Here is a 27,307-nt window from a genome sequence, read left to right as displayed (position 1 = left end):
CATCTAATCTCTAGAAGATAAAAATGTTCTAGTTTTTTTAAAAAATCTAAAGAAAAATGTAAGTAATCTGGTTTTAAATGCTTCTTGTTTCTTACCTCATACTCTTCAAATATTGTTGAAAATCACTTGTTTCCTGCTAGGGTTTTGTTTTGCTTTGAGGTTTTTTTGCTTGTTTGTTTAGTTTTTGTACTAGGGATTGAACCCATGGGTGCTTGAGCTTACAATCCTTTTGTCTCAGCCTCCCAAGTCTCTGGGTTTATAGACTGTGCCCTATGCACTACTCCTGTTAGATTTTTAACTCTTGTTAAGATTTCTCTTTGTGTGTGTCCTCATGGAAAAACCCAATATTTGTCCTATTTCCAACAGGAGTGGTTTTCCAATTGAACAAGACCAATAGTGCCTAGGTCTAAGAGATCCAATGAGTTCAGAGAAAAATTCAGCCAAGGGGTTTTATATGTGCATAGATAAATATTGAGAGAGAGAGTCAAAGAATTATAAAACCATCTAAAAATTGCAGAGGAGAATGGAGCTACAGCCCATCAAAATTAAAGGATGGGCATTTCGAAAGAATATGTGCTTTGGAGCAAAGCAGGCCTGGATTTAAGTCCCGCATATTAGTTGTGGAGTCTTATGCAGGTCTGTTAACTTCACTAGGTCTTGGCTTCCTCTTTATAAAATGGGGTTCATAGAAACCTTCCTTATGAAATTTTTAGCCTTAGAGTTAATGTTTGCAGAATGCTTTGCAAGCAGTTGGCTCTGGTAGTTATGATTTTGGGTTTCTGATGTGATGGAATCTGATGTTTCACCCAGATCCCCCCAGGATCAACAGCACCAGGAGTGCTGTTGGCAGTGGTTTCTATTCAATGACTGCTCAGGTGAGTGTGTAAACGCCTGGCTTTCTTGACTAAACTTGAAGCAATTCTGAAGGACCATCCCAGCTTCAGAAATCCCCATGGTTCAGCCAAGTTAGTGATAAGCTTATGTGGCAGCTCAACCTCTCACTCCACTTTTCTTCCCTCCCTTCCAAGGATATTGACCCCAAGAGCACTTCTAAACAAATATCCCGCATGCTAAACTCTATTCCAGAGTGTACTTCCAAAGGAACCTAACCTGTAACAATTAACTTAGCAGAGGTATCCAGTCCTGGATTATAATTCATCACACATTGACCCAAGATGCTAAAAACCAAAGATACTGTGGCACCTTGGCCAGGTGCCAGGAGGCATTTTAGAAAGACAGGAAAAGCATCAGAAAAACTGTAAGGGAAAAAGTAAACCCCTAGAGACATGTGGAATTTGCCCATAGAAAGGCCTTTGATTGTTTCCAGAATTTAAAAACACTCTAAATCCTCTTCCACATTAGCCCAGGCGCAGGGAAATGTTCTTCAGCATTAACTTCCTAAAAAGAACTTGGCTATGAGGTTCGCATCAATATAATTAAGCAAATGTAATGATTAGTCTTTTCCAGCATTGAGCTTTTAATTCCTTCCCAGTGGCAAGGGCCCAGTTAGAGACCTTCCTGGAAACAGAGCTGTTTTACTTTCCCTTGACTGTGTTGGTGGCACATGCAGTTATTTTGGAGCTGGGCAGCTTTGCAAACACCTTTTGGGGAACTTAAGTTATTTAGGCAGGAGCCCCCTGTCTCACTCAGCCTTTTCCCATCCCCTCCCAAACACATATTATGCTGTTAAAATCAGCAAATTAGACAAAGGTTATACCCACCAGGCCAATCCTGAAATTAACTTCTGGGGTTTCATTGAACTCTAATTTGGGCAGGGACACCATCTCCAGGAATGGCCTTTTCTATTCTTTCCTACACTGATTTCATCAGATAATAAACATTGAAGACCCAGGAGGAAGGAGCTCATCAAGTAAGACTAGCTGTTGCCAATTAGCCTGGTCATACTCATTGAGTAATTAATCAACCAATTCTTCTTGATGACCATGTGCTAGGCAGTAGGCTGTGGACCACAAATGCAAACACTGCACACAAGTTTCCACCTCAGACAACAGTGGACAAGAACAGGGGAAGGTTGGCAGTAGAATTGTGAAGGGGTACAGAGAGTACCATGAGATCAGAGAGAAAATGACTTTTCCCAGGTCACTTTTTCAGTATCTCTAAACCTTGAAGTCACTCAGGTAGTACCTTGCCCAAAGCACTTAGTAAATACAGTTGGTGTTTTTCCCAGTGGTTTTCATTCATTTTTTTTAACCTTCAAACAACACAATTGCTTTAGTCAGCTTTTCTGCTGCTGTGACCAAAAGACGGGTCAAGAATGATTTAGGAGGAAAAGCTTATTTGAGGCTCACGATTTCAGATGTCTCACTCCTCCATTCCTTGGGCACAAGGTGAGGCAGAACATCATGGCAGAAGTGTGTGGTGGAGGAAAGCAGCTGGGAACACGGCACCCAGGAAGCAGAGAGCTCTGCAAAACAAGGACAAAATATGAACCCAAAAGGCATGCCCCCAGGGACAACCCCTCTTTCAGCCACACCCTACCTGCCTAGAGTTACTACTCAGTTAATCCCTATCAGGGGATGAATCCACTTGACTGGGTTAAAGGTCTCATAACCCAATCATTTCACCCCTAAACCTTTTTGCATTATCTCACACATGAACTTTTGGGAGATACCTCATATCCAAACCATAACAATATTCAGTGGGCAGCAGACGTACAGGATTTTTTCAATGGTGACATCTCAACCAGTGTTGTGTGTGCCTCTGTAAATCTTGGTCTCCATATTGTAGCCTTGTGATATAGAGGCACCCAGATGACAGGGATGTTCCAGGAACCTTGGGGGAACTGCTGGGTCAAGGCTCCTGCCTCACCTCCATTTACAATACTGCCAAAATATGCAAAATGAGCAGTCACTCTTACAGAGGAGGCCAGAAGTCTGGCTTCTTTCTATCACACTTCAAAGGCCAGACCACACCAGGTCATCCCCACCTCTCTGCCAGTACATGAGAGATGTGTTTCCAAGTCCAAGAATTATTTATAGACCAAGAGACACCTGTTGCTGCTCAGCCACTGAAACATCTGGGAGAATGACAGGAAACTAACAAGTTTAAGGACCAGGGCATGTATCTCAAAGCACACCCTCAGCTTCTACCTCAGCCCAAGGTCAGAGACTGTGCCTCTGGTTAAGTCTGGGATGCTGCCAGGATGAGATTAGAAGGGACATTTATCAGACCCTTCTCTGTCAGTTCTTCTTTCTTACATAATTGGACATTGGAAGAGTTCCCTATCCTATATACAGGATCATACAAATAAAACTTTATTCCCTACTCTTACCCCAGCCATTTTACCCCTAAGGCCTTCCCATGATTCAGGGTCCCCACTGCCAACTGTAGTCTAAGCAGTGCTTGGAGGACAGAGGATAGTAATAGCCTCAGGATCTACTCTGAGAAGTTCCTGCAATGATCCTCACCATGTGAGGGTGAAGGCATGCACAGGGGATCTAACAGAACTTTTCCATCGCTCACAATGCAAAGTGAAATGACCAAATTCATCGTAGCAGAATAGTTTTACACATGGTATTCACTGTCTCAGGCCAGCTAGATGCAGCTTCTAGAATTGAATGAATTCTCTTTAGTTACTCTTCCCATTTACTGTGAGCAATGGCCCTGAATTTTTTCAATTAGTTAAACTAGTGATAAATGCCTTAAACATCTACCTTGTTAGAGCTACCTGATTATCCTTTTTTAAAACGACCAAAAAAAGGAAAAACTTTTTAAAATCTTTGTTTAGGCCAAGCATGGTGGCACACACCTATGACCCAAGCAGCTCAGGAGGCAGAGGCAAGAGGATCATAAGTTCAAAGCCAGCTCAGCAACTTAGTGAGGCCTTAAGCAATCTAGTAAGACCCTGCTTTAAAAGAAAAAATAAAAAGGGCTGGGGATATGGCTTAGGGGTTGAATATCCCCGGGTTCAATCCCTAGTACCAAAACAATAGAACAAACAAACAAACAGACAAAAGAAAACAACTTTGTTTAGGAGAAGAGAGACCTGGAATATGATTACTCTGGTCAACTAATAACAGAATCAGAGACTTTGCACATGTAAAGTGACAGAAGACCATTTAAGAGGTGGGAAACTGAGGCACAGAGAGAAAAGACTTGCCCAATGGATTGCTTGCCTTTCTGACATCATTTTCCTCCTGCCCCTAATTCCCTACTCAATGCTGAACATGGAGGACTTGTCTTCTGGCATAGAACTATGTGTTCAGGGCATATTCCCCCAGCCCTCCATGGAGGGCGGCTGGATCCTTTTCCAGGAAAAGGGAGAGAAGGGGAGAGCTGGTCATGACACCAAGGCAAAAGTCTGACTGAGAAGCCTTAAGGAAAGCAGGTGCAGACAGGAGTCAGCAGTAGGCAGAGGGCTAGGGCAGCACTCAGCCTCCTTCCAAGACACCAGAGCCTACAGACCAGGAGACGAAACATTCTCGAATAGATTCCTGCCACTGACAGCAGAACTGGGGTGAGAAGGGGACTCTTTCTCTGAATTAGTGTTGATGATAACTGCTAGCATTACTTTCTGGTGATCTCATTCATAGCAAACATGCAGCGAGTTTTGAGCTAGTTAGCCGATGAATATAAATGGTAATTGGGGACTTGAACCTTGCATCCAGAATTGGGCAGCTGCCAACTGTCATAAAAGGCAGAATTTGAAAACCTAGCAGGAAGGAGCAGAGTTTCTCTATAGCATTTGACTCACAGACTCATGCTCTGAAGTTGGTCCTCTTGGTACATGAAAACATGGGAGTTAAATGAAAGTGAGAATTGTGCAGATGGAGCTGGACTCTGGTAGAGTTCAAAAATCCACTTCTTCCACTTAGCTCTGCAGTCTTGGCTACAAGAGCTACTAGTCACCAACAGATGCTGGAGAAGGGTAGATCTAGTCCAATAGTCTCCAGACCAGCATCACCTAGGAATTTGTTTGCTTATTTTTCTTTTTTCTTTTTGTGGGGAGGGTACCAGGGATTGAATTTAGGGGCATTCGGCCACTGAGCCACCTTTCCAGCCCTATTTTGTATTTTATTTAGAGACAGGGTCTCACTGGATTGCTTAGCACCTTGCTTTTGCTGGGGCTGGCTTTGAACTCCCCAGCTGCTAGGATTACAGGCATGTACCACCACACCGGGCTTATCTGGGAATTTGTTAGAAACAAGAAGTCTCAGGCCCCACCCCAGATCCACTGGACCTGACACTCAGTGGGGGGCTGGGAAATCTGTGTTTTAACTAGAATCACTTGGAGGCAAGTGATTCTGATTCAGGCTCAAGTTTGAGAACCACTGGTTCTAAGTACGGAGCAGTTCTGTTAAGTAACAATAGAGGATGAAATACACATGATTCAATAGACACTATACCTTTTAATGCTTTGACTTTGATTAGAATAAAAAGAAAAAAGTATCAGGTAAAATGTGTTTTAGTAAATTAACTCAGAGCTTCTCTTAAAATAACAGATTATTTCCAGAGTCAAAGCTACAGGACTTAACTATAACATCAGACTGTCCTCCAGGCATCCCCAGGTGAAGGAATGTATAACAGGCTGTTTGGAAACTCTACCTTCAGAGCAAGCTAGCTGTCTGCCTCCTGTCTTTCCTCTTCTTCCTCTTCTCCTCCACCACTGGGACAGCCACAATTGAGAGATATGGGGTCTGTCCTCCTGCTTTCCCAGGCCTTAGCATTTGTACAGTAAACCATCTCTCCACCCATGTTTGGCTCATGGCCCCAGCTGTCTCACTTTTCTCTTGGGCCTCTGGGTATTGTTGGTCCAGTAAGGTTGTTTCCATTTAGTGCTGGAAAGGGGAGATATTCATAAACCTGACCTTGTACCACCAGTGGGACCAGAAACCAAGAGACAGGTTCTGGAGCCTAACTGATTTCTTTCTATCTGCTGTTATGAGGGGCTTTCAAGGGAGGTGCTGCTGTCCTTCTCAAGAGAAGCAGCGAGAATGACTTGACCCATCTAGTCCTAGCATAAGATGCCAGCAGCTGTGTGTGACCTTGAGACTCTGATCAGCGAGTCCTGGGCTCTACTCACCCTTCTTAATCCTGTTGTACATCCATTCACCTGAGAATGTTGGGGGCAGGGGGTTGGTGCTACAGTCAGCTCCTGTAGCTTTAACACCAGAGAGAACCTGTTATGTTCCTTAAGAGGTTCTGAGTTGCCAGGCACCACTGCCCGGTAGTCTCCAGACTTTACAGCCCACACCTGTAATTCCAGCAGCTCAGAAGGCTGAGGCAGGAGGATCACAAGTTCAAAGCCAGCCTCAGCAACAGCAAGGTGCTAAACAACTCAGTGAGACCCTGTCTCTAATTAAAAAAAAAAATGGCTGGGGATGTGGCTCTGTAGTTGAGTGCCCCTGAGTTTAATCCCTGGTACTACCCCCTGCTCCTCCACCAAAAGGCTCTGAGTTAATTTTTTTGCCAGATACATTTTTCTTTTTAATTTAGTCAAAACCAAGGCATTATAAGGTACAGTGTCTACTGGAATTGTATGGTATCTGGTCTTCAACCTCATTCAACTCCTCTTTCTCACAGAGCATGTCAGGAACATAGTAGAGGTTCTGCCTTTTTTCTTTATAGAAGGAGGAACAACTGCCAGGCATCTAAAGGAGTTTGGGTTGATTGTGTGTATTTTATATTTTCTACTCTTCTCTGACCAAGTCTGGAAGACATAGCCTTGGGGTATAGAGAAGATGCAGATCTGTGCTTTGAGAACCACTTAGGGAAGATTTCCAAAATGATGTCAGATTCCTATAAGGGAGGGGACACTGCAAGGTGAAAAGCTGGCCAGGATCTACCCCAGAGTTCTTATCCAGGGAAAGTGGGCTTCTGTACCTTGAGGGCATATTCTCATTGCTGAAGCCTCATAGAGTTTTAAGTCCATTCATTCTGAAGGAAGAGGAGTCATAGGAGGCAGGGGAAAATGGTAGGAAAAATTTGCAGGGTTCTTATGTACATTATGTCTCTTATTTGGGACCTCAAAAATACTCCTTCTAGAGATGTGGTATTAGCCTTGTTTTATAAATAAGGAAACTGAAGTTCAGACAGATTTCAGTACTGGTCTGAGATCACAGAGGAGGAGCAACTGAACAGGGCCTTGACCAAGTCTAGCTTTTGTTCTCAGGGCTTTTACCTTTCTAGTGTACTTCCACTCTGTTCCCCTACCTCCACCTCAAGTTCTAGGGAATGCAAATGTCCTGGGGAGGATACTTGAAAATGAGACTGTACTAGGATTCAGAAATCCCAATCTCTTCTATTTATGAGGTTTGTCCACTCTGGATCCATCGTTTATGTTGGTGTTGGTCAATCATTTTCTGTGGGAGAGATGAGGTTAAGGGAATAGGTATAGATGGACTGTTCTCATAATCCCTGACCACCCAGGCCTCTCCCTGCATCCACAGAAATTCCCAGATTTGTCAGATAACATGCATTTGCCCCCCTCCCCCCCACACCTTAAAAAAATAGTTGTCAAACTGTCCTTAGGTTAAGGGCAAGGGGAAGTTGACTTTCTTTAAAAGTAATCTGAAGCGGTATTATATGAGAAGCATAGGTGTATGGGAAGGTGTGTGTGTGTGTGTGTGTGTGTGTGTGTGTGTGTGAGAGAGAGAGAGAGAGAGAGAGAGAGAATATGAGTATGAACTGCACACAAACTAATGACTTTTTGTTTTTTCCCAAGCAAGCCTGGCTAAGTTTCTAGTAATTCTGCAGCTCTGATATTACTAGTCCTCTGAAATATTCTCACTGGCCAGAAAAATACAACTCATATTTATTTGGTCAGTAGCAAGATGTGGTAGTGATGCTTCTAAGAATCTGTCCCCTTATTTGTAAAAATGGCCTTGCCATGGGAAAGATGGACAAACTGATTTTCTTCAGGCCAAGCTCTGTTTTTCTTTTCTTTTCTTCCAGAAACCACTAGACAAAAAGAACCCATGTAGGAATAAGATGGTGTAGCTCTAGAAGGATCATCATTAATATCTCAATAAGTCTGGCCCTCCTGTTAGCCCTGCTCTTACAAACTGTAACAGTTGCAGGTTTGAGGTTCTGCTCAGAGGGTCTTATTTTCCCTTGTTGGGTCTGTTTGGGGCCATCTCTGCTGAAAGAACACTTAGTCCTCCTTCCCATGACATTTACTTGCACACAGTGACCTCTGTGTTCCAGATTGAATGTGATTCCCCCACCCCACGTGCACATCCTTTGAGTGCCACACCATGTGGTGGTGATCTAAGCCAGTTCTCTGACCTAAGTAAGGTCTGCCAAGAGGGCTCCCTGCAGCATTGCACCTGGCATCTGACCCTTCAGGCGTCAGTGCAGGATCATGAAAACCACCCTGCTCTCTCAATTTGCATGTGGAATGGGGGGTATTGGGGCAAAGAAGTTCCTGAATGTATTAAAGATTAGATAAAAACCATGGCTAAGGAACACGGATCCTGTTTCCCCCCTGAACTCTGCTTTCCCACCCTCTGGACTTGGCCGCTCTCCTGGGAGTCACATGGTCATCTGTTCCCATGGCAGCCTCCTGGTGCTACAGTTTGGATACCAAGTGCCTGCTTGGGCCCCATCCTTCCCAGCCTGACTGCCGAGTTCTGAGACCAGACCCAGAAGAACACCTGGGCAGGGCTAAGCTGTGTCCCTTTTGTATTCATGGCAGCCTGCTGCATAAGACAGTGTGACTTCAAGTGGGCATCTCTGTATTTCCCCCTGGAATGAGATTCCTGATCCGTCTCCCAGAGTGAGCTGGCTGTTCTCCTAGCTGCAGCCTCAGTAGCTCCTGGACAGATTTTGTTGGTTTACCACTAAGCAAGAAAAAGTGGGCTCCTGGGCCAGGAGCCCACAGGGGTTCCCTCCCTTCAAAGAAAATGTAAGTGAGCATGGAAGGTGCTGAGGTTTAGAAATCTGGCGCCCTGCAATTAGCACTTGTGCCCCTCATCCTCCCCCTGCCTCAGATAGCTGGGCTGGGGGTAGTGTGGGACCAGGGGAGGTAAGAGCTGCCCCAGTAATTCAGTCACACTTTTCTGCTCTGCTCACTCATGCCATGGCCCTGAGAAGATGAACTGATGTGTCCATTCCTCTATGACATTAAAGAGCTTTTACACAGCATCTGCTCCTTCACCTGGCAGACATTGGCACACACACGTGCCCTTAGAAAGCTCTGACAAGGACAGCAAGGATGCCTTTGGCCTACAAGAAATTTAAATATGAATTTAAGCCAGAATGGAGGCTGAGTGCCAATCTTTTTTTTTTTTTTAAGAGAGAGAGAATTTTAATATTTTTTTTAGTTTTCGGCGGACACAATATCTTTATTTGTATGTGGTGCTGAGGATCGAACCCAGGCTGCACGCATGCCAGGCGAGCGCGCTACCGCTTGAACCACATCCCCAGCCCCTGAGTGCCAATCTTTTTTCCCTGTCAGACTTCAGAGGACAACTTCAGCTCTTGCCTCTCTTCTAAGCCCCCTTATCTTAATGTGGTCTTCTTTTTTTAAATATTTTTATTTTTAGTTGTAGTTGAACACAATACCTTTATTTTTTATTTATTTATTTTTATGTGATGCTGAAGATCAAATCTAGGGCCCTGCACATGCTAGACGAGCGCTCTACTGCTGAGCCATAACCCCAGCGCTAATGTGGTCTTCTTTAACCCCTGGCCTCTTGTACTTTTGGCCAGCAGGGGCCCACTTTCTGTAATCCCTCCCTTTTATCTCTGCCTTCTCCAGGGGCCCATGAAACCTCAGTCAGCTCCCATTTAACAGCATGTGGCTGAAGGTGAAGGAAGCTGTAATCCTTCTTGTCCCCTCGAAGCCTCACTTAGTTGGTACTTAAAATATGTGTGCCTCACAGGTAGATGGGATTGGATAAGGTGAAGCTTAATGAGTGGGGGCTCTCTTCATGTTGGCTCCCCTCATTAGGATTCACCATGCCAGGGCCTGACTCCATCCATGATGGGTTAAAATAAAGCTTCTCTGGCTTAAAGGCATTTATTATGAGGCAGAAAATGCAATTAACCTTGAAAAGTTTAGGTCACTGACTCAGACTTGCTTGCTGCTTGCTGCCTCAGTCCCTTCGCTCAAGAATAGGCAAAACATAGAAAACCAGAATCACACATTCCAGGGAAGAGCAAGAAGAATTCTCCCAGCCTCCGTTGCAATATGATTCTAAAAGCTTCAGGGATTGTTCTGTGCATCATATGGAGAGAATAAATGGATTTTCTTACCTGAACTGTTACAAATATGTGTAGGTATTGTTGTGGTTCATAAAATTCAAATTTATTTTTAACTGAGTACTTAATATAAGTTACTTTGACCCAATAATGTCTTGGGAGGAGAATAAGCTCTGAGGTTTAACTGGAGGATAAGGATTTGGGTGCTCTGCCTCAGCTCACTTGTCCTGAAGATAAACGTTCTCAGGCATGGAGCTCTGACTTTGTGACTAAACAGTAATCACCTGTCAGTACCAGTGCCTGTTTCTGCAGTATAATCAATGGCTCAACATTCAGCACACAAAGTGCAGTGTAGCCATAGTGCCAGGGTAACTATAGGCAAAGGGAAGAGAAGATAGAAGTCCCTGGGCTTTGCCATCCTACCAAAAGAGAAGACTGGCTGCACAGAATATTCCAGAAACCCCTGAACTTAGGGATAGGAGGCCATGGGGAGGGTCTCTTAGAACACAGCTGGCATCTGTAAGTGCAAGGGGACTCCTGAGACCAGGAAGTTGTAGAATTCCGAAAATTTTTCATGCCAATGGCTTATTGTTGATGTTCCAGCTGCAAGTGACTCCACCCAGAGTCCACCTCAGGCCACCCCTCCAGTCACAGGCGTTAAGTACCCCAAGGGAGGGGCATGTTGTAGAAAGTATCTCCACAGTGCTGAGTCATTCTGCCTTTGTATAGGCTGGAAATTTGAACTTCATGGAGATGGGCTGCCAGAAGCAGCTCTGTTCTACCTCCTATCCCCACTCCCTTCACCCAGCCCTATCCCTGGAGAAACAGCAAAGGAAGATGCTTCTTTCTATGGGTCTACGAAAACAGCCTCGTAGCCATGCATCTACCACAGGCAGATGGGAACCTGAGGGAATGATGACCTCATGGTGGGGAGCACACCAGGGGAACCCACCAGATGCTGAGAAATAACCAGAGAAAGATCCTTTTTATAGCTACAGGGAATATGTAATGGAATAGGTTCTTGTTTCCTAATTCCTACAAGAGAAAAGTCATGCTTCCATTTTCTTCCTGTGAAGTGGGAAAACTCTATAGTTGGATCTACTAAATCTAAGGTTCTTAAGCAGCTGAGAGCCTTACAAGTACATCTGAGCTGCCAGCCCCTGAGAATGAGTTGTGGAAGGCAGGATTCTTATTAAAAGTCCTTGTGATTTCCATGACAGAAGCAGTTTCCCCATGGCTATTTCCCAGGCTCCTATAATGTGGTTGCTGTATGGATGGAAGCAAGCTCCTTCAGCCATTAAAATTCATGCTAGCTGATCCCAAATGTAGTAGCCAGCTTGGTGCAAAGTAAAATTTGTAGAAGAAAATAATCACAATATGCATTTTGTACAATTCCATTTCCGTTTTTCTGAAAGAGATAATAGTGTAGGATGTGTTGCGTGGGACAGAGTTGAACATATTTCCTCCACTCTCAGAGAGCCTTAAACACAAGTTTAAGCTCTGAGGCATCAGTGAGCAAGTGGTGAGACCCAGTTTGTGGCCCACACCCGGGAGTCCTGATGTGATTCCTAATCTCTGCTCTGAGAGTAGCTCTTTCTTGTGGGAAACCAAAGGGTATGGAAATGGGACCACTACTTCAGAAGTAGAGAGGGGAGCCAGGGGTGGTGATGCACACCTCTAATCCCAGCAGCTCTGGAAGCTAAGGCAGGAGGATCACTAGCTCAAAGCCAGCCTCAGCAATTTAGTGAGGCCTTAAGCAACTCTAAATAAATAAAACAAAATAGGGCTGGGGGTGTAACTGTCTCTAAATAAAACAAAAAAGGGCTGGGGGTGTAACTCAGTGATTAAGTACCTCTGGGTTCAATCCCTGGTACCACCGCCCCCCCCACACACACAGAGGAAGTGTGAAGCCAGCAGGAGAGGGAGGCACCCACATGGTCCCTCCTCCTTTAGCTGAGCTGTCTACCACTCATCCTTCCATCCCTGCAAAGATAAGCTTCTTAAGATATTTGTGAGAGGTTTGGTATCCTGCCCTAGTTCTCCTTCAATAGTGTAGGGTGAGCCAGCAGAAGAGGCTGAGGGAAGGTGTAAACCTTTCATGAACAGGCATGTCTTTAGACCTGTTTCTTGGAACCAGGCCAGATCCTTCTGTACCACGGCCCTGGTACACATATAAATCTCACCTTGGTACAGGTGAGATCTTTGGATCTTATAAGACGGCCTCAATTTGGATACAAAGTTAGACATGGACAGGCCAGAGTGAGTCAGCGGAACTACAGAGGTCATGGGGGACAGGCCTAGAGATGGATGATTTGCAGGCCTTCAGATGTTCTGACAGTTCCCTGCAAGTCATTCTTCCAGTCATCCTAGATACTCAGGCAGGTCTCTGAAGTAGAAGTTATGGGTTATAAACAACCTAACATCTTAACGTTTTGTAAAACCTTGTAGCCAACCTTCTACCTGCTATTCATTCAATAATTTATTCAACAAATAACCATTGAAGACCTCCTCCTGCCTTCTATCAGGCCCTGTGCTGACCTGGGGAAAGGCCCCATTTTCATGAAAATTAGTCTCAAAAAGGAGCAGACAACAAATAAGTAAACAAGTCAAAAAGGTAATTACAGACTATTATAAGTGCTATGAAGACCATAAACAGAATAATGAGATGGAAAGCTAGAGAAAGGCCATCCTTTAGGGGAAGACCTCTCTGCAGAAGGGGCTTTTGAACTGAGACTTCAAGGATAAGAGTGGCTAAGAAGAGCTATAGGAAGAGCATGCCAGGCAGTGGGAAGACAAAGACACAGGCAGAAAAGCCTTGGTGTGTTCAGGAACAGGCCACAGCAAGAATGCAGTAAGGAGAATGATTTGGGATGAGCTCAAAGAGAAGGCAGGAGCCAGGCTACATAGGGCATTACAGGCCATGACCAGAGATAGGACTTTATTCTGAGAGCAATGGAAAGACCCTGGCAATGTGAAACAGAAGTGAGGAGTGTAATTAAAGATCACTGAATGTTCACTATCACATTGTTTGTAATAGATTAAAACAAATTCCATCAATGTGGAACTGGATAATGTCTGAGGCATGTTAGTATGCACTGTTATAGAAGGATTTTCAAGATATCCTAAATGGGGTGGGGGGGGAAACAGAACAAGAAACAGAGTAAAATATAAAATTGTGCTGCAGCCAGGCACGGTGGCACATGCCTATAATCCCAGTGACTGAGGAGGCTGAGACAGGAGAATCTCAAGTCCCAGGCCAGCCTCAGCAACTTAGCAAGACCCTGAGAAACTTAAAACAAATTTTTTAAAAGGACTGGGGATGTAGTTCAGTGGTAAAGTGCCCCAGTGTCAACATAATAAATAATAATAATAATGATTTACTGCAAAGAGGGACTAGGAATGTAGCTGAGTGGTAGAGCTCTTGCTTAGCATGTGTGAGGACCTGGGTTCTATCCCCAGCACTGCAAAAAAAATAGTGTGAAGATGCCAGGTGTGGTGGCACATGCCTGTAAATCCAGTGACTTGAGAGGCTAAGGCAGGAGGATTTCAAGTTCAAAGCCAGGCTTAGCAACTTAGCGAGTCACTTAGCAACTCAGCAAGACCCTGTCTCTAAATAAAATATTAAAAATGGCTGGGATGTGGATCAGTGGTTGAGCACCCTGGGTTCAATCCTCAGTACCAAAAAAAAAAAAAAAAAAAGTTTGAAAAAGTTTGAAAAAAAAAAAAGAGGAGATGTCCACATATATAGGTTTGCCTATGTAGAAAATATCACATAAAAGATACACAAGAAGTTGGGTTGCTTCTGGGGTTAGAAACTGGTACACAGGGAGACTAAAGTAGAAGCGAAACTAACTCTTCCAAGCTGAAGTTGCCTGTTCCTCCCAGTTTAAGAGATATTTGTGCATTAGACATTGGAACTTGGCTTACTGACTCTGTGCCGAATTCTTTGACATTTTAGTGGGGGAGGGCAGGGGGAGGGGGGAGCACACAGGGTGGGGATGGGGGGCAGGAGGGGTTGTTGGGCTCCTTCCAAGTGCTGAAAGCCTCAGAATTCCAGAGAATGTCTAATGCAGGACCCAATTGTGAACATGTGCCCTCTTTATTTCCATATGCAACAGCTATAAACAGTTTTTAATGACTATAAAAACAAAGTCATGCTGAAGAAGACCACTCATTTCTCAATGGAGCTTGCTTTTTTTTTTTTTTTTCAGAGAGATGCCAAAGGCCAGTACCTATTTGACCTTCTTTGCCACCACCTGAACCTACTTGAGAAAGACTATTTTGGGATCCGCTTTGTGGACCCAGATAAGCAGCGGGTAAGTCAAAATTCAAAGCACAAAGGGAGCAGAAGGTCAGTTAATAAGCCTGAATTCTTAAATTGTTATTCATATTCAGAGTTTAGCCTTGGGAGTCAGGGACCAGCCAGACCCTGCACTTGAATGCCATTGCTTTAAATCATAGCATTAGACCTGGAAGCACCTTAGCTAGGGCTCATCTAGAGAAGCCTGGCATTTTACACATGCAGAAATGGCAGCCTAAAGAGCTTAAGTGATTTGCCCAAAGTAGCCTGGTTTGAGGCATAGCAGATGGGATAGTGTCATGGTCTTAGGGCCAAGTGCACTGGGTGGGCTTTTCCTGCCCCCTTTCTAGTAAATGGACTGTAATTCGATATTCTGGTTAGGCAGGGCCTCACTGAGGCACCACGTCAACCCCATTCGGCAGGACAGAGAGACTGACATGGACCCTTCAGAACCTTGCACATCCTGCAGTTCCAGCTCTGCTCTGTGTAACAAAGGCAGTTCTGCAGATAGCAGGCGTTGACAAGACTGTGATGCTCCAGACAGATACAGGAACAAGCCCATTATCCTTAGCCTCTACTTCATCTCCAGCTTCACCTCCCCTGACCTTCTCCTCCCTACTGTAGTGAAGCCAGACAATACTGTGGCTCTCCAGACGCACCATGCCTTCTTTCCAGAGCCTTCATCTTTGCAGCTCTGCTGCTGGAAAATGCTTCTCCTTTTCCTCACTTCTCTGCACTCCACACTTTCCTTCTGGCTACCTCCATTTCACACTTAAGGTCTTACCGTGGACTCTCACTTCCTCAGGAAGTCTTCTCTAACCCTGCTCTGTATTAAGGGCCTTCTCTGGACCTGTGCCCTGTCATAGTACTTACTATACCTTGCTGCAATTACCTGTGTTCCCTGCAAATGTGTGAGTTCCCCCAAGGGCATGGACTTAGATTATCTTACTCATCACTGTCTTCCATGTAACCAGCACAGAGCCGGGAATGTTGTTGATGCTCAAGGAGCATTTTCTGAAGAAGGAAGGGATGAGTGAGTTAATGATTTAGAGTGCCCTATCTCTCACTTCCATCTGCCCATCTTGCCCATATCTGCAGTTGCTATAATTTCCGTTCATCCTCCCTTCGCTGTCTGTGGGGATGTGCTCTTCACATCCACATTAAAGTGGGAAAATATGCAGAAGCATCCAGCCTCTCACCACCCATGTTTATCTGCCATTTTCCAAAAAAACAGTATCACAAATACCAGAGGGCCCTCCTTTTATGGGTCCAGGAGTTCCTTCAGCTTCAAACATGGGGTTTGTCTCCACCATCTTCAGGGGGCAGATCTCTACACTGTGGGGGGGTCATGACACTGAGTGGATATGCCCCTCACCATGTCAAAGTTGTGCTGTTTTTCTTTGATGCCCTGAACCATTTTGTCTTGCAGGTTACATCTAGGGTTATGTACTAAACACATGAGCTTCAGGAAAGAATCTAAAGGACCATGTCCCTTTCCTTTGACTAGCCCTGCCCCAGCTTCTCTCTGATGTGTTTCATTCCTCCCAGCCCCCAGAGTTCTGAGCAGCATCAGTGTTTGGGAAGTAGTGGTGAGGTCAACCCTTCACTCTATAAAAGCTCCACTCAATGACATAAATACGCTTCTTGGCTCTAGACTAAGCAGAAGGCCAGAAAAAGTACGTTGATACTAGGAAGCTACATGTCCCTCACCCTACTGTAGGAGCCATTCACAATAAAATGGTAGACCGCTTTGTTATATCTAGTGTGTGTTTGTTTGGTCCGAGCTTTCTGTCCCTAAAAAGGAAGGTCCATTACCCTAAAATCTATTCATTTCCTAGAGGTTCTAGTGTGTGAAACAAAAAGGGCAAAATGTGGGCTGGCATTGTAGCTCAGAGGTGGAGCAGTTACCTAGCATACGTGAGGCATTGGGTTTGATCCTCAGCACCATATTAAAAAATAAAATAAAATAAAGGTATTGTGTCAACCTACAACTAAAAAAAAATAAATATTTTTTAAAAGAAAGGGCAAAATGTGTCCTGTAGATTTATTTATTTGTTTGTTTGTTTGTTTTTTAGTTAGACTAGAATGTACTTGAGGAGAATCAGAACATACATGGAGGTGGTAAAGATTAAAAGGTAGAAGAGCTAGAGAGAGAAGGAAATGGGAAAGAGGAGGACTAAACATTTATGACATGCCTACTGTGTGCCAGGCTCTGCTGTGAACACACACCAGGCCCTTTCAGCTGATGAACACTGAACACTGAGTTGTCTCAGGCACTAAGCTAAGAGCTGCACATATGTTATTTCATGTAATCCTTAAGATTAGTGGGACCAGTGTTTGTAATTATGATACCCATTCTTCAGGTGAGTCAGTGAAGTATCTGACAGGTTAAGTAACCCCCAACCAAGATAAATAGCAAAGCCAGTCTCAAGCTCAGACCTGTCTGAATGCAGAGCCTGTGTGGTTTCTCAGATGCCCCACTGGAATCACACCTGGCAGCCGTGGCAAGCAGTACACTCTGCAACTGGGGGGTGGGGGGTGCTGTGCTGGCAGAGGCTTGAGAGGGCGTCGAGGGTCTTAGGCAAACAGACTGGTAAAGAGAAGTTACCCTATTCCGTCAATTCATAGTGGAGGTGAAGGAAGTAAGCTCCCAGCTCCCCAGGGTATAAAGGTAGTCACAACCTGGCGCTAGGGTCCATCCCCACATCACTGCTTGCTCAGTAGGAGTCTCCATATGTCTGGAACTCTCCTTGTCTCTCCTGAAGGAGCTGCCCTCATGCCCCTTCCCCATTGTTTCTGACTCAGACCTAGAGCCTCTGCCTTCCTTTGACTTTCCAGTGCACCCTTTCAAAGTCCCAGTGTCTGAAGATTGTATCACTGTGACCCATTTACTCAAATGCAGCAGGAAACCTCCCTCTGTGAATCTTCTTTTCCTCCTCTCCTGATCCTTTCTCCCAGAGCCTAACATTATTAGTTTGCTAGGGATTCTGGGACCCAGATTTAACCAGGCAGCTGAAAAAGCAACTCTGGGCATTATCATATTCTTGGGATCCTCAGAGTTCTCCACTGGACCCTTAACACCCCTTGGACAGGCTGTGACAGCTTTCCACTCCCTTCCCAGCCCTTCCTAACTTCCTCCAGCCTCAGTCTTTTCTTGAGTTCTCACTACACACAAGCTAAAGTCTTCTCTCCAGCTATTGCCAAGGGGAGTTGCCTTTTTGTCATTCAGCTCCTTCTGCCCTCTGCTGATAATGCCTTTTCAGAGTCCTTCCTTTTAATTTCTATCTTCCTTTGTTTATTTCTTTTAATCTCTCAGTCTAATGGCTAGGGCGTTCTGTTTACTGAGCCCCTGACATTTGCTACGTTCCTTCACTGTACACAGTTCCGGTGTGCTTTGAACAGACAGGCCTCCTCCGCCTTCACAGGCACAGCCTGGAACCCCAGTTGTTTCTGTACAATTTCATCTCTTGCCTTTGCTTCCCTGCGAAGCGGAGCCACGGTGGGCCATGTAATGTGAGAAGGACCTCTTAACCACATTGAGTGGCTATAATGAGTTGCCAGCCTCGTGGGAACTCAGATCAGAGGAAGCAAGAGAGCAGAATGTCAGCCCAGATTATCCATGTAGAGCTGACGGACGAACTGGCTCTTAGTGGGTCCATTAACTACATGACCCACAGCCCAGCCCAGAAGGTAAGAGCGGGGAATCGAGGGAGGCCAGGATACCGTCTGCATGGCCTTGGCCGCTTTCCTGCCAGAGGGAGGACTCTGCCAAGACATTACACTAAAGGGAAATAGCCAGAAAAAAGGAAAGCGTGGACCCAGTCCCCTTGTCCATTTAGCAGCTATGTGTTGAGCACTGTGCTAGGCACAGGTGGTAATTAAGATAGTTTCCTGCCCTCCTGGAGCCTACATCTATGGCCATAAGCTACTTATGGGCAACCAAAACCCAAATAATAGCAGTTGTAGCCCTCTGCAAATTGAAAAGTTACCTGCTTAGCATAAAAGCAAAAAATATCAATAATAAATTGTATGAAGGACCCATGTAGAATTAAGAAACAGATATAGAATGATCTTGTTGCTTCCTTCCCCAAAACATAAGTAGCATGGGTAAAAATGTATCACCACTGTATCCTATGAACATCCCAGGGAACAGGATAGAATTCTACACATTGGTTGTGGTTAATTATCTTATGAAACTTAGACTTTAAACATCCCCGTATGCCAAGGAATCATGAGTATGTGTTCTCTAACACAAGGTTTGGCAATCTATGTTATTCAAACAAAAATGGAAATATATGCCAGCCATCTCTGACTTCTCTCCATTTATGAAATTTCCTCTTGTCAATACTTTCTAGAGTTGCTGCCAATAGCCTCTATCCCACTCTTTTGCCCCCCACTCCTCTCAAAAACAAATTCAGTACCCAACACACAACACCCAGTGAGCGCAGCATTTCCCTGCTTAGGCCGGGTGGGCCTTTGTCCCCACCACACAGATGTACGGTCATTGATGCCTGCTGGCATGCCAGGAACATGGCTCAGAACATTGGCACCCTGCTTTATAAAGAAGGCAGACTTTGCAGGGAAGCCCAGAGATGGGATGTAAAGCTGGAGCTATTCCCCGCCTCACAGCTGGCTCCATGGGGCGCTTATTTCAGAAAATCATATCACTCTTTACTCTCCAAGCCTATATTTCACAAGCTTTTGGACAGCTTTTACCCCAGGCTATAATCTGTCTAGTTATTTCAATTGGATAAAACAAGTTACACTTGACACTGCTTCTCATTAGGGTTTTCATGTCCTGCGTTCTCTGTTTCAGCATTGGTTGGAGTTTACAAAGTCGGTTGTGAAGCAGCTGAGATGTAAGTATTCTGTATGAAAAAAACTAAAGCCTCACCCTTGGGGCGGGTGGACGCGCCTCCCAAATGTCAGAAGTCTACATATATAAGTTTCCCCTCCTCTGAGTAAAAGCTGGCCCTAATTGAGGATTTTCTTCTGGAGGTTCAGCAGCCTCAGCACATTGGGGGGACATGTTCTGAGAGAGGGTCTCCTCTAATGGATTCCTTTCTCTCTGCAGCCCAGCCTCCATTCACCATGTGCTTCCGTGTGAAATTTTACCCCGCAGACCCTGCTGCTCTGAAAGAAGAAATAACAAGGTGAGGCTGCACACACTGCCCCCAGCTACTGAGACCTGCCAGAAAGGGCTGTGACCTCAGATCCTCTGATGTGGACACTCCTAACTCTTTATGAAGGAACTATTTAGAAAGAAACCCTTTCTACAAGAACCCACTTCTGTATTTCATTGCCACATTCTTTCTTAGCTCACCCTCAGTGGAACCAGAGCAGCATGAACTTCCTTTAAATGTGAATACTTCATCTCTGCCTGCTCACTCTGAAGGGGTCTAGAGGAACTAAATAATCAAAAGCATCTTTCTGGTACCTATGATGTGGCTGCTTTAGACGTTTTTGGAGAAAGCTGGGTTGCTTCTTATTTTGGAAGATAGACTCCAAAAGTCTAGTGGAGGAACAGCCAAGGCCTGATATTGAAAGACAGGCTGGGAAATATGGAAGATTCTAAATCCAACTGTGTAAACTCTGGTGTGCCATTAGAACAGGTCCGTGATAAACTCTTTATTGTGAGGATCATGTTCTGAGGCAGGCAGACAGCTACATAACATGAATTCTATCTCGTCCAGCACCACTCAAGGATGAGAAAGAGCCTGTGTGCCCACAACCATCCTGCAAGAGGGTGAGTGAATAGGAGCTTCAGAGCTTCCCTAGGACTTTGTACATCGGAGCCAAATTCACACTAAAAGTCTCACCTCTCTCACCTCAAAGATTCAGGAGCTCTCTATAACAGGGAGTCCTTATTTCGACATAAGCAAAATCTTGATGTTACCTATAGCTGGTGGGGGCCATAGGCGAAGAGTAATGCCAGGGAGTTGTAGAACTGAGGAAGAGATGGCACCAACAGCTCAAATCCCTTCTCTGCAATCTTAGAGATGGCAAAGATAGGAATGAGGCTATTGCTGTCATATCAATGGCTTGTCCTGCACAGACTTGGAGATCTATTTCTGGATCCTAAACTACTTAGGAAAATCCCAAAGAAAAGAAAGAGGGAAAAAGAAAGGAATAATATAGACTTATTTTCATTGCCATTCTGAAGAGCATGCTTTCCATCAGGTGAAAAGAGCAAAAGGTGTGGTGGCATACACCTCGTATCCCAGCTGCTCTGGAGGCTGAAGCAGGAGCATTGCAAGTTCAAGGCCAGCCTGGGCAATTTGCAAGAAACCTGTCTCAGAATAAAATAGCATAAAATAAAAAGGGCTGAGGATGCAACTCAGTGGTTCAACACTTGCCTAGCATGTGTAAGGCCCCGGTTCAAATCCCAGTGCAAAAAACAAAACCAAAACAAACAAAACAGAAGACCAGGGAAAGAGAAAAGAGCAAAAGTTTCCCTAAGAAAGGAAATCAGGAAATGGAAAAGAAAAGAACAATGAACAGGAAGCAGTATAAAGAAAATAAGTAGCACAAGGAAGGAAGGGGCTTCTTACATGCGCCCAGCATGGGTTGTGGGAATCTTCCTCTGATGGAGTCAGAAAGATCCTTTGTGGATCTTTCTGTGCACCCACTTACTTTAAAGCACTGAGGATAGTGAGGTGTGTAGTAGCTAGAACCAAACCCCATGCTCCCTGTGGGGCATAGAAACTGCAGGCTCTGCCTATGCTCATAAAAGTGGGGTGACTCCCACTTGTGTCTAAAAACTAACCCCAGGGGCTGGGGCTGTAGCTCAGTGGTAGAGCTAGCATGCAAGAGGCACTGGGTTCGATCCTTAGCACCACATAAAAATTTTTAAAATAATAATAATAAAGTAAAGGCATTCTGTCCATCTACAACTACAAAAAAAAAAAAAAAAAAAACTAACCCCATCCATATTAATAAGCAACCCTGTAGCTTCAGACAGTAAATGAGAGCAGAACCACTATGTTTCACAACTTAACCAGAGGGGAGTTTTGTTAAAGTGCTAGTCCACTTCAACTCTGAGCCCTAGCCCTCATTGAAGGTGCCAGGGGAGACCCCTGTGTGCCTGTTCACATTTCCCAAACAAACTTAACATATTCTTGTTGAAAGCCCAGTTCCTCACATCCTAACACCAAAATCAGATTACCTGGTCTCCACTTCACTGAACCAACAGTGGGGCTAAAAGGATTGATCTAACGCAAATCTGTGAGCTGTCAGTGAGTAACATGGCTTTCCTTGATTGAAAGACAAAAATATGTGGTTCTACTGGTCTTTAGGAGGAGTTCTTAATACAGTTTTCCAAATCAAATGTCACTATCTCATATTAATGTTCAGACCCTCCTACCCAAGAAGCAGAATAAACCTGGGAGCTCAGGTCCAACAAGTTATTTTTTTTGGCTACTGGGCCCGGACATGATATTTAACTTCTCTGACCTTTGGATAACTCATTTATAAAATGGGGCTAATAATATCTATTCTTCTTAGGATTGTTGGCAGGATTAACTACTATACTAGTGTATTTTGCTTCTTGATATACCCCCAGTGAGCCTTTCTCCGAGCAACAGCTCAATGTGTTTGCTGCTAGATTGATTACATGCTCCATGTAAGTGCAGCATTGGGACCATGGCCAGGCCTCTCACCAAGTCAGCAAACCTGGACACTGGCAGGTTTATGAGCTTCTCTCCCATCTGCATGCATGCGTGCTAACCACCTTGGACAATTTCCCCCTCTCTTCACCTTACCAGCCTTCTTTCCCAGCATTGACAGTGGCATGAACCACAGGGTGCCTTGCCCTGATTTGTGTTGTTCATGTCACCCCTTCCCTGGGGCATTCTGCAGGGCCATGGAATGAGCTGTGTTTCTCATTCACGTCCCTACTGATCTTAAGAGAGTAGATACCTTCCCCAGCCTCACTCAATACCCATAATTCATTCCTGGCTTAGATCCCTTTATCCCACCTTCCTGCCAAACTAATTTAGCTGTCAGTGTGTTTTTTTTTTTCCTGGCAATGTCGGTCCTAAATTTCACTGCCATCTCAGCCATTCCTATAAAGCCAGATTGAGAAAAGGGGATGAAGCAGGGAGTGAAGAACTGCACTTCAATTCATGTCTTGGATTCTTCCCAGAGGATAAATTTGGTTTCCAAATCCTGATTAATTTCTTTTGTCATTTTTAAAAGTAATAAATAGATTTTCTTGTCTAGGCTGGAGAGAAGACTGATAAAATGGGGGATTAGGCACCAGATTTAGCTTTCTCCGGGACTGCAGGTATATAAACTCTTTGGAAAGATCAAGTGATAGAAGGAAACAGAGTACAAGTGGAGCCCCACCTTACAGGGAAGCAAAGTGTCTGCCACACACCAGGGGCTCGAAAGACTTAATACAGTGAGTGACTGTGTACATTCATCAATGGCATTTTAGTCAGTTTTTTTACCACTGTGACAACAGGAACTAACAAGAACAATTTTAGAGGAGAAAATGTGTATTTAGCATTCACAGTTTCAGAGGTCTTAGTCCATAGATGGCTGGCTCACTCCTCAGGGCCCTAAGTAAGGCAGAACATCATGGCAGAAAGTCATGATGAGGAAAATGGCTCAAGACATCACACCAGGAAGCAGAGAGAGAGCCACTACTTCATTCACTGGTACAAAATATATGTACCCCAAAGGCTTGCCCCCAGCCAAACCCTACTTACCTTTGGTCACCATCCATTTAATCTCCATTAGGGGATCGATGCACTGATTAGGTTAAGGCTTTCATAACCCAAACATTTTACCTCTAAACTTTCTTGAATTATCTCATACATGAGCTTTTTGGGGACAGACACCTGATATCTAAACCATAACAAATGGAGTCATTAGGTCAATTATTCTTTCAGTGAACATCATTTGAGCCTAGCTTAGGCTAAGATGGATTGGCAAACTTTTTCTATAAAGGGCCAGATAGTAAGTATTTTGGTTTTGGGGGGGCCATACCTTCTCCATTGCAGCTATTCAGTTGTGTCATTGTAGTGTGAAAGTAGCCTCAGACAATACATAAATGAATGAGCAAGTCTGTATCCAAATAAAATGTTATTTCATTGGAAAGTCTGGCAGTGAGCCATAATTTGCTAACCCCTGGTTTAAGAAATCATAAAGACCTGGGTTCAAATCCTGGATCATTCTTAATTTATAGACAGGACAAGCAACAGTATCCATGAGCACTTAGTTTCCCCCGTCTATTAAACGGGAACAAGAATGGCAGTTATCTCATAGAAGTGTTTTAAGGATTAGCTCATTAAGTCCCAAGTTTTCAATTCTGTGAATATTTCAGTGAAATTGATACAGGTGCATTAAAATCAGTTGGAAATCATAATCTAAAGCTTATGTATCCTTTATATATGCATTCATATATATGTACAAATGTGTATTTTTTTTCAAACATTCTAATCAGTCACCTGTTTTCTCAAAACAACAGAACTCTAAAAGTGTATGTTTATTTCAAAAGTTACCATAAGTATATTTGGATATAAATAGGGGTGTGCAGGGCTGGGGCTGGGGCTCAGCAGTAGCACACTTGCCTGGCATGTGTGAGGCACTAGATTTGATTCTCAGCACCACATATAAATAAATAAAATAAAGATCTATCAACAACTAAGAAGAAAAAAAATAAAAATAAATAAATAGGGGTGAGCATGTAGAACAGTGCAGTGTGGGGCACCCAGAATGCACTCAGTAAATGTGGGTCTTCATCATTATCACCTTGATTACCATATAGCTATCTGTCTCCCCCCACTGAAATGTTCGTTCCATAAGAGTGAGGTCTCAGTTCTGTTCCCTTGTGCATTGTTTCCTGTCACTGTGGCAGAAAAGAAAGGGGCAGGCTTGTGCCACACTGTCTCTTGAAGCCATCCGTGGATTCTTCCATGAGCTCATTTCTTCTTGTCCTCTAAAGAAGGTGGTTTGTTTCTTTAGGATTTGGACTTGCCCCTCCTTCCCCTTCCCTCCCTTCCCTCTCCCCTCCCTTGCTTAAGAATGCCATGAGCCAGGTTGGGCACGCCTGTGATCCCAGTGGCTCAGGAGGCTGAGGCAGGAGGATCATGAGTTCAAAGCCAGCCTCAGAAAAAAGCAAGGTACTAAGCAACTCAGTGAGACCCTGTGTCTAAATAAAATACAAAAAAGGGCTGGGGATGTGGCTCAGTGGTCAAATGCCCCTGAATTCAATCCCTTGTACCAAAAAAGAGAAGAAGAAGAATGCCACCAGGCTTTATCCTTGAACTCCCTACAGCTGTCCTATCACCAGAAGTCAATAGGAACCACCCCTGGCCCCAACGGTGCAGAGACTTGTCTCCATTCTGGTTGACCTGAGATCCTGCCAAGCTCCCATCAAGACCACAGCTCTCAATGTGAGGGAGCATCGCACCCCTGCACACAGACCCTGAAGAGCTCCCCGCAGGAGGATGGATGTTCCTTTGCCTGCCCAGATTTGTTTTTAAATATCTCCTTTAGTCCAGTATGTTCTGTCCCTGAGTATTGGGCACCGATGAGCAGAACAGCATGGGAGGATTGGTGGTTGAATCCAGGCCTGGGGAGTGATCAGTGAGTAAGGGGCAAAAGGTTTGCATCCACATCCTGCCAAAGCCTGGGGAAGGTGGGAGTTGGAACAGTGAGAGGCAGAGAAGTGCTAGCTTGCTGTCTCCCACACGCCGTGTGGCATTTCACTGTGGGAAGCAAAGTGAAGACAAGCTTGATTTGGTAGATCCATCTTAATTATTCACTCAGCATTACTCTTTTTTCCTTCGGTTTTTCTTGGCAAACTCAGGCAGAGTGGGTTTGGTAGGAGGAGGGAAAAAGGTTCTTGTTAACGTCCAAGCTACCATTCTCACCTTCCCTTTGGTTTGAGGAAGATGGTCCATCCCAATGTGGTAAGAGGATGCTTTAGAATTTTCTTAGGACACTGCTTCATAAGCTTTCATCTACGTACCAATCACCTGGGGATCTTGTTAAAAAGTGCTGGTGTAGGACGGACCTAATAGTCTGAGTCTCCACAAGCTCCCAGGTGATGCTGATATTGCTGATATGCAACTATATCCTGAAGAGCAGTTTTACATGATAAAGAATATGGAATTATTTTCTTCTTCAGTCTGAAAACAGAAACAATGGAAACCTCCAATAGTCTAAGGGAGGCCCAATTTCTTTTGGTTCCGACTGATGGAATTTTAAGGGAATTTCATTACATTTCCATTACTTCCCTAGGGACGCTGCAGTGATCTATGGCTAACTAAAAGAGTACCACAAAGCCTAGCCTAAAATAACAAACATTTATTATCTGAGTTTCTGTGGGTCAGAAATTTAGGAGCGGCTTAGCTGGGTGGTTCTGGCCCAGGGTCAGTCATGAGCCTGGCAGGGACTACAGTCATCTGAAGGCTTGACTGGGGCTAGAGAATCCTCTTCCAAGATGGTGCACTCACATGGCTGTTGGCAGAAAGCCTCGGTTCCTTGCTGGCTTTTGGCAAAAGGCCTCAGTTGCTCACCACATGGGCCTTTCTGTACAGCAGCTTAGGCAGACAAAATGAGTGATCCAAGAAAAAGTGTGAGGAGGAAGCTAAACGAGTCCATGAACCGGTCTCAAAAGCCAGACCTTTCCCTTCTGTTTTGTTCTTTTGCTAGAAGGGAGTCATAAAGTCCAATCCACACTCAAAAAGCGGAGAATTAAGCTCTACCTTATGAAATGAGGAATATCAAATCATTTGAGCATGTATTTTTAAAATACCACAGAGGCTCCCTGGCCAGGGGCCACCATGAGAGGTAACCCACTTGAGGGCTTGGCGGACCTGCTAATCTCACAGGTTTGCTCTTCTTAGGAAGATTATGATCATCCAAGATCACATCCCTTGTAAAGGCATTTCAAAATGTGAAGTTATCAATTCCATTCCACTGTGACAGTGTGCATTCCATTACTTGTGAAACTACAAAGCAGTTAGAGTTCAAGGAGGGCAGTAAAACATGAGCTAGTTCAGGAGTCCAGCAACTCCAAATTAGAATTCTGTCTTTGTTACTTAGTTGTGTGTCCATGAGAGAAACACTGATGCCTCAGGTTATCTGGAAGAATGGGGTTAGCAATAGTGCCTGTCTCAAAGTGTTATATAATAATTAAATGAGATATTAAATATAAAGTATGTGCTGAGCATGGTGGCACATGCCTGTAATCCCAGCAGCTCTGGAGGCTGAGGCAGGAGGATCATGAATTCAAGGCCAGTCTCAGCAATTTAGTGAGGTCTAACTCAGGGAGACCCTGTCTGTAAGTAAAAAAGGACTGGGGATGTGTCTCAGTAGTTAAGCACCTCTGGGTTCAATCCCTGGTACCAGAAAATTAATTAAGTGCCTAACACCTGGACCTGCAGACAGTGAGTGCTCAGCATGTATCAGTTACCATTATTAGCTCCTGTTCTTGTTATTCTGCCTCCACCAAGGCCCGGTTATATATTTGAAGAGATGTTGGCCACAGGTTTCTGTTTGATTTTCATGCTTCCTTCACCAGTTCCTCTTCTTATAATTTATTCGTATTTGGAGAGGTCTGGTTTACCTGTCCCAATAATCATGAGCTGTTTCCACATATGGACAGATTCTGTCAACAAACCAAGGCCCAACTCTTGAGTTAGTCCCTTCACCCACCGGTCTACTCGATTCCAAAGGCACAAGGAGGCCCAGTGTGTCCATCTCTAATGGCATGGTTTTCATTTTCATTACTGGATGATGAGGCTGGCTCCTTCCAAATCCCAGCACTGGGGCCAGGGGTTGGGGGTAGATGGAGCAACAGGGCTTTTACCAGTAAGTGCCATTTATATT

General features: G+C 44.5%; 1 protein-coding gene across 2 annotated transcripts in view; it reads left to right on the top strand.

The window, feature by feature from the left end:
- The window catches only part of Frmd5 (FERM domain containing 5), a 341,331-nt gene that overhangs the window by 282,983 nt on the left and 31,041 nt on the right, over positions 1-27,307 (top strand). For both annotated transcript variants that reach the window (XM_046461881.2, XM_046461880.2), the window contains exons 2-4: positions 14,376-14,480; positions 19,281-19,323; positions 19,539-19,617. In XM_046461881.2, the coding sequence (XP_046317837.1) occupies positions 14,376-14,480; positions 19,281-19,323; positions 19,539-19,617 (227 nt within the window). The remainder of the gene's footprint in view (positions 1-14,375; positions 14,481-19,280; positions 19,324-19,538; positions 19,618-27,307) is intronic.

This window comes from Marmota monax, unplaced genomic scaffold (assembly GCF_021218885.2).
Source record: "Marmota monax isolate L192 unplaced genomic scaffold, Marmota_monax_Labrador192_F-V1.1 WCK01_AAM20220418_F8-fsc00001, whole genome shotgun sequence".
In the NCBI taxonomy this organism is placed as follows: domain Eukaryota; kingdom Metazoa; phylum Chordata; class Mammalia; order Rodentia; family Sciuridae; genus Marmota; species Marmota monax.
This window is presented reverse-complemented; position numbering and strand designations above follow the sequence as displayed.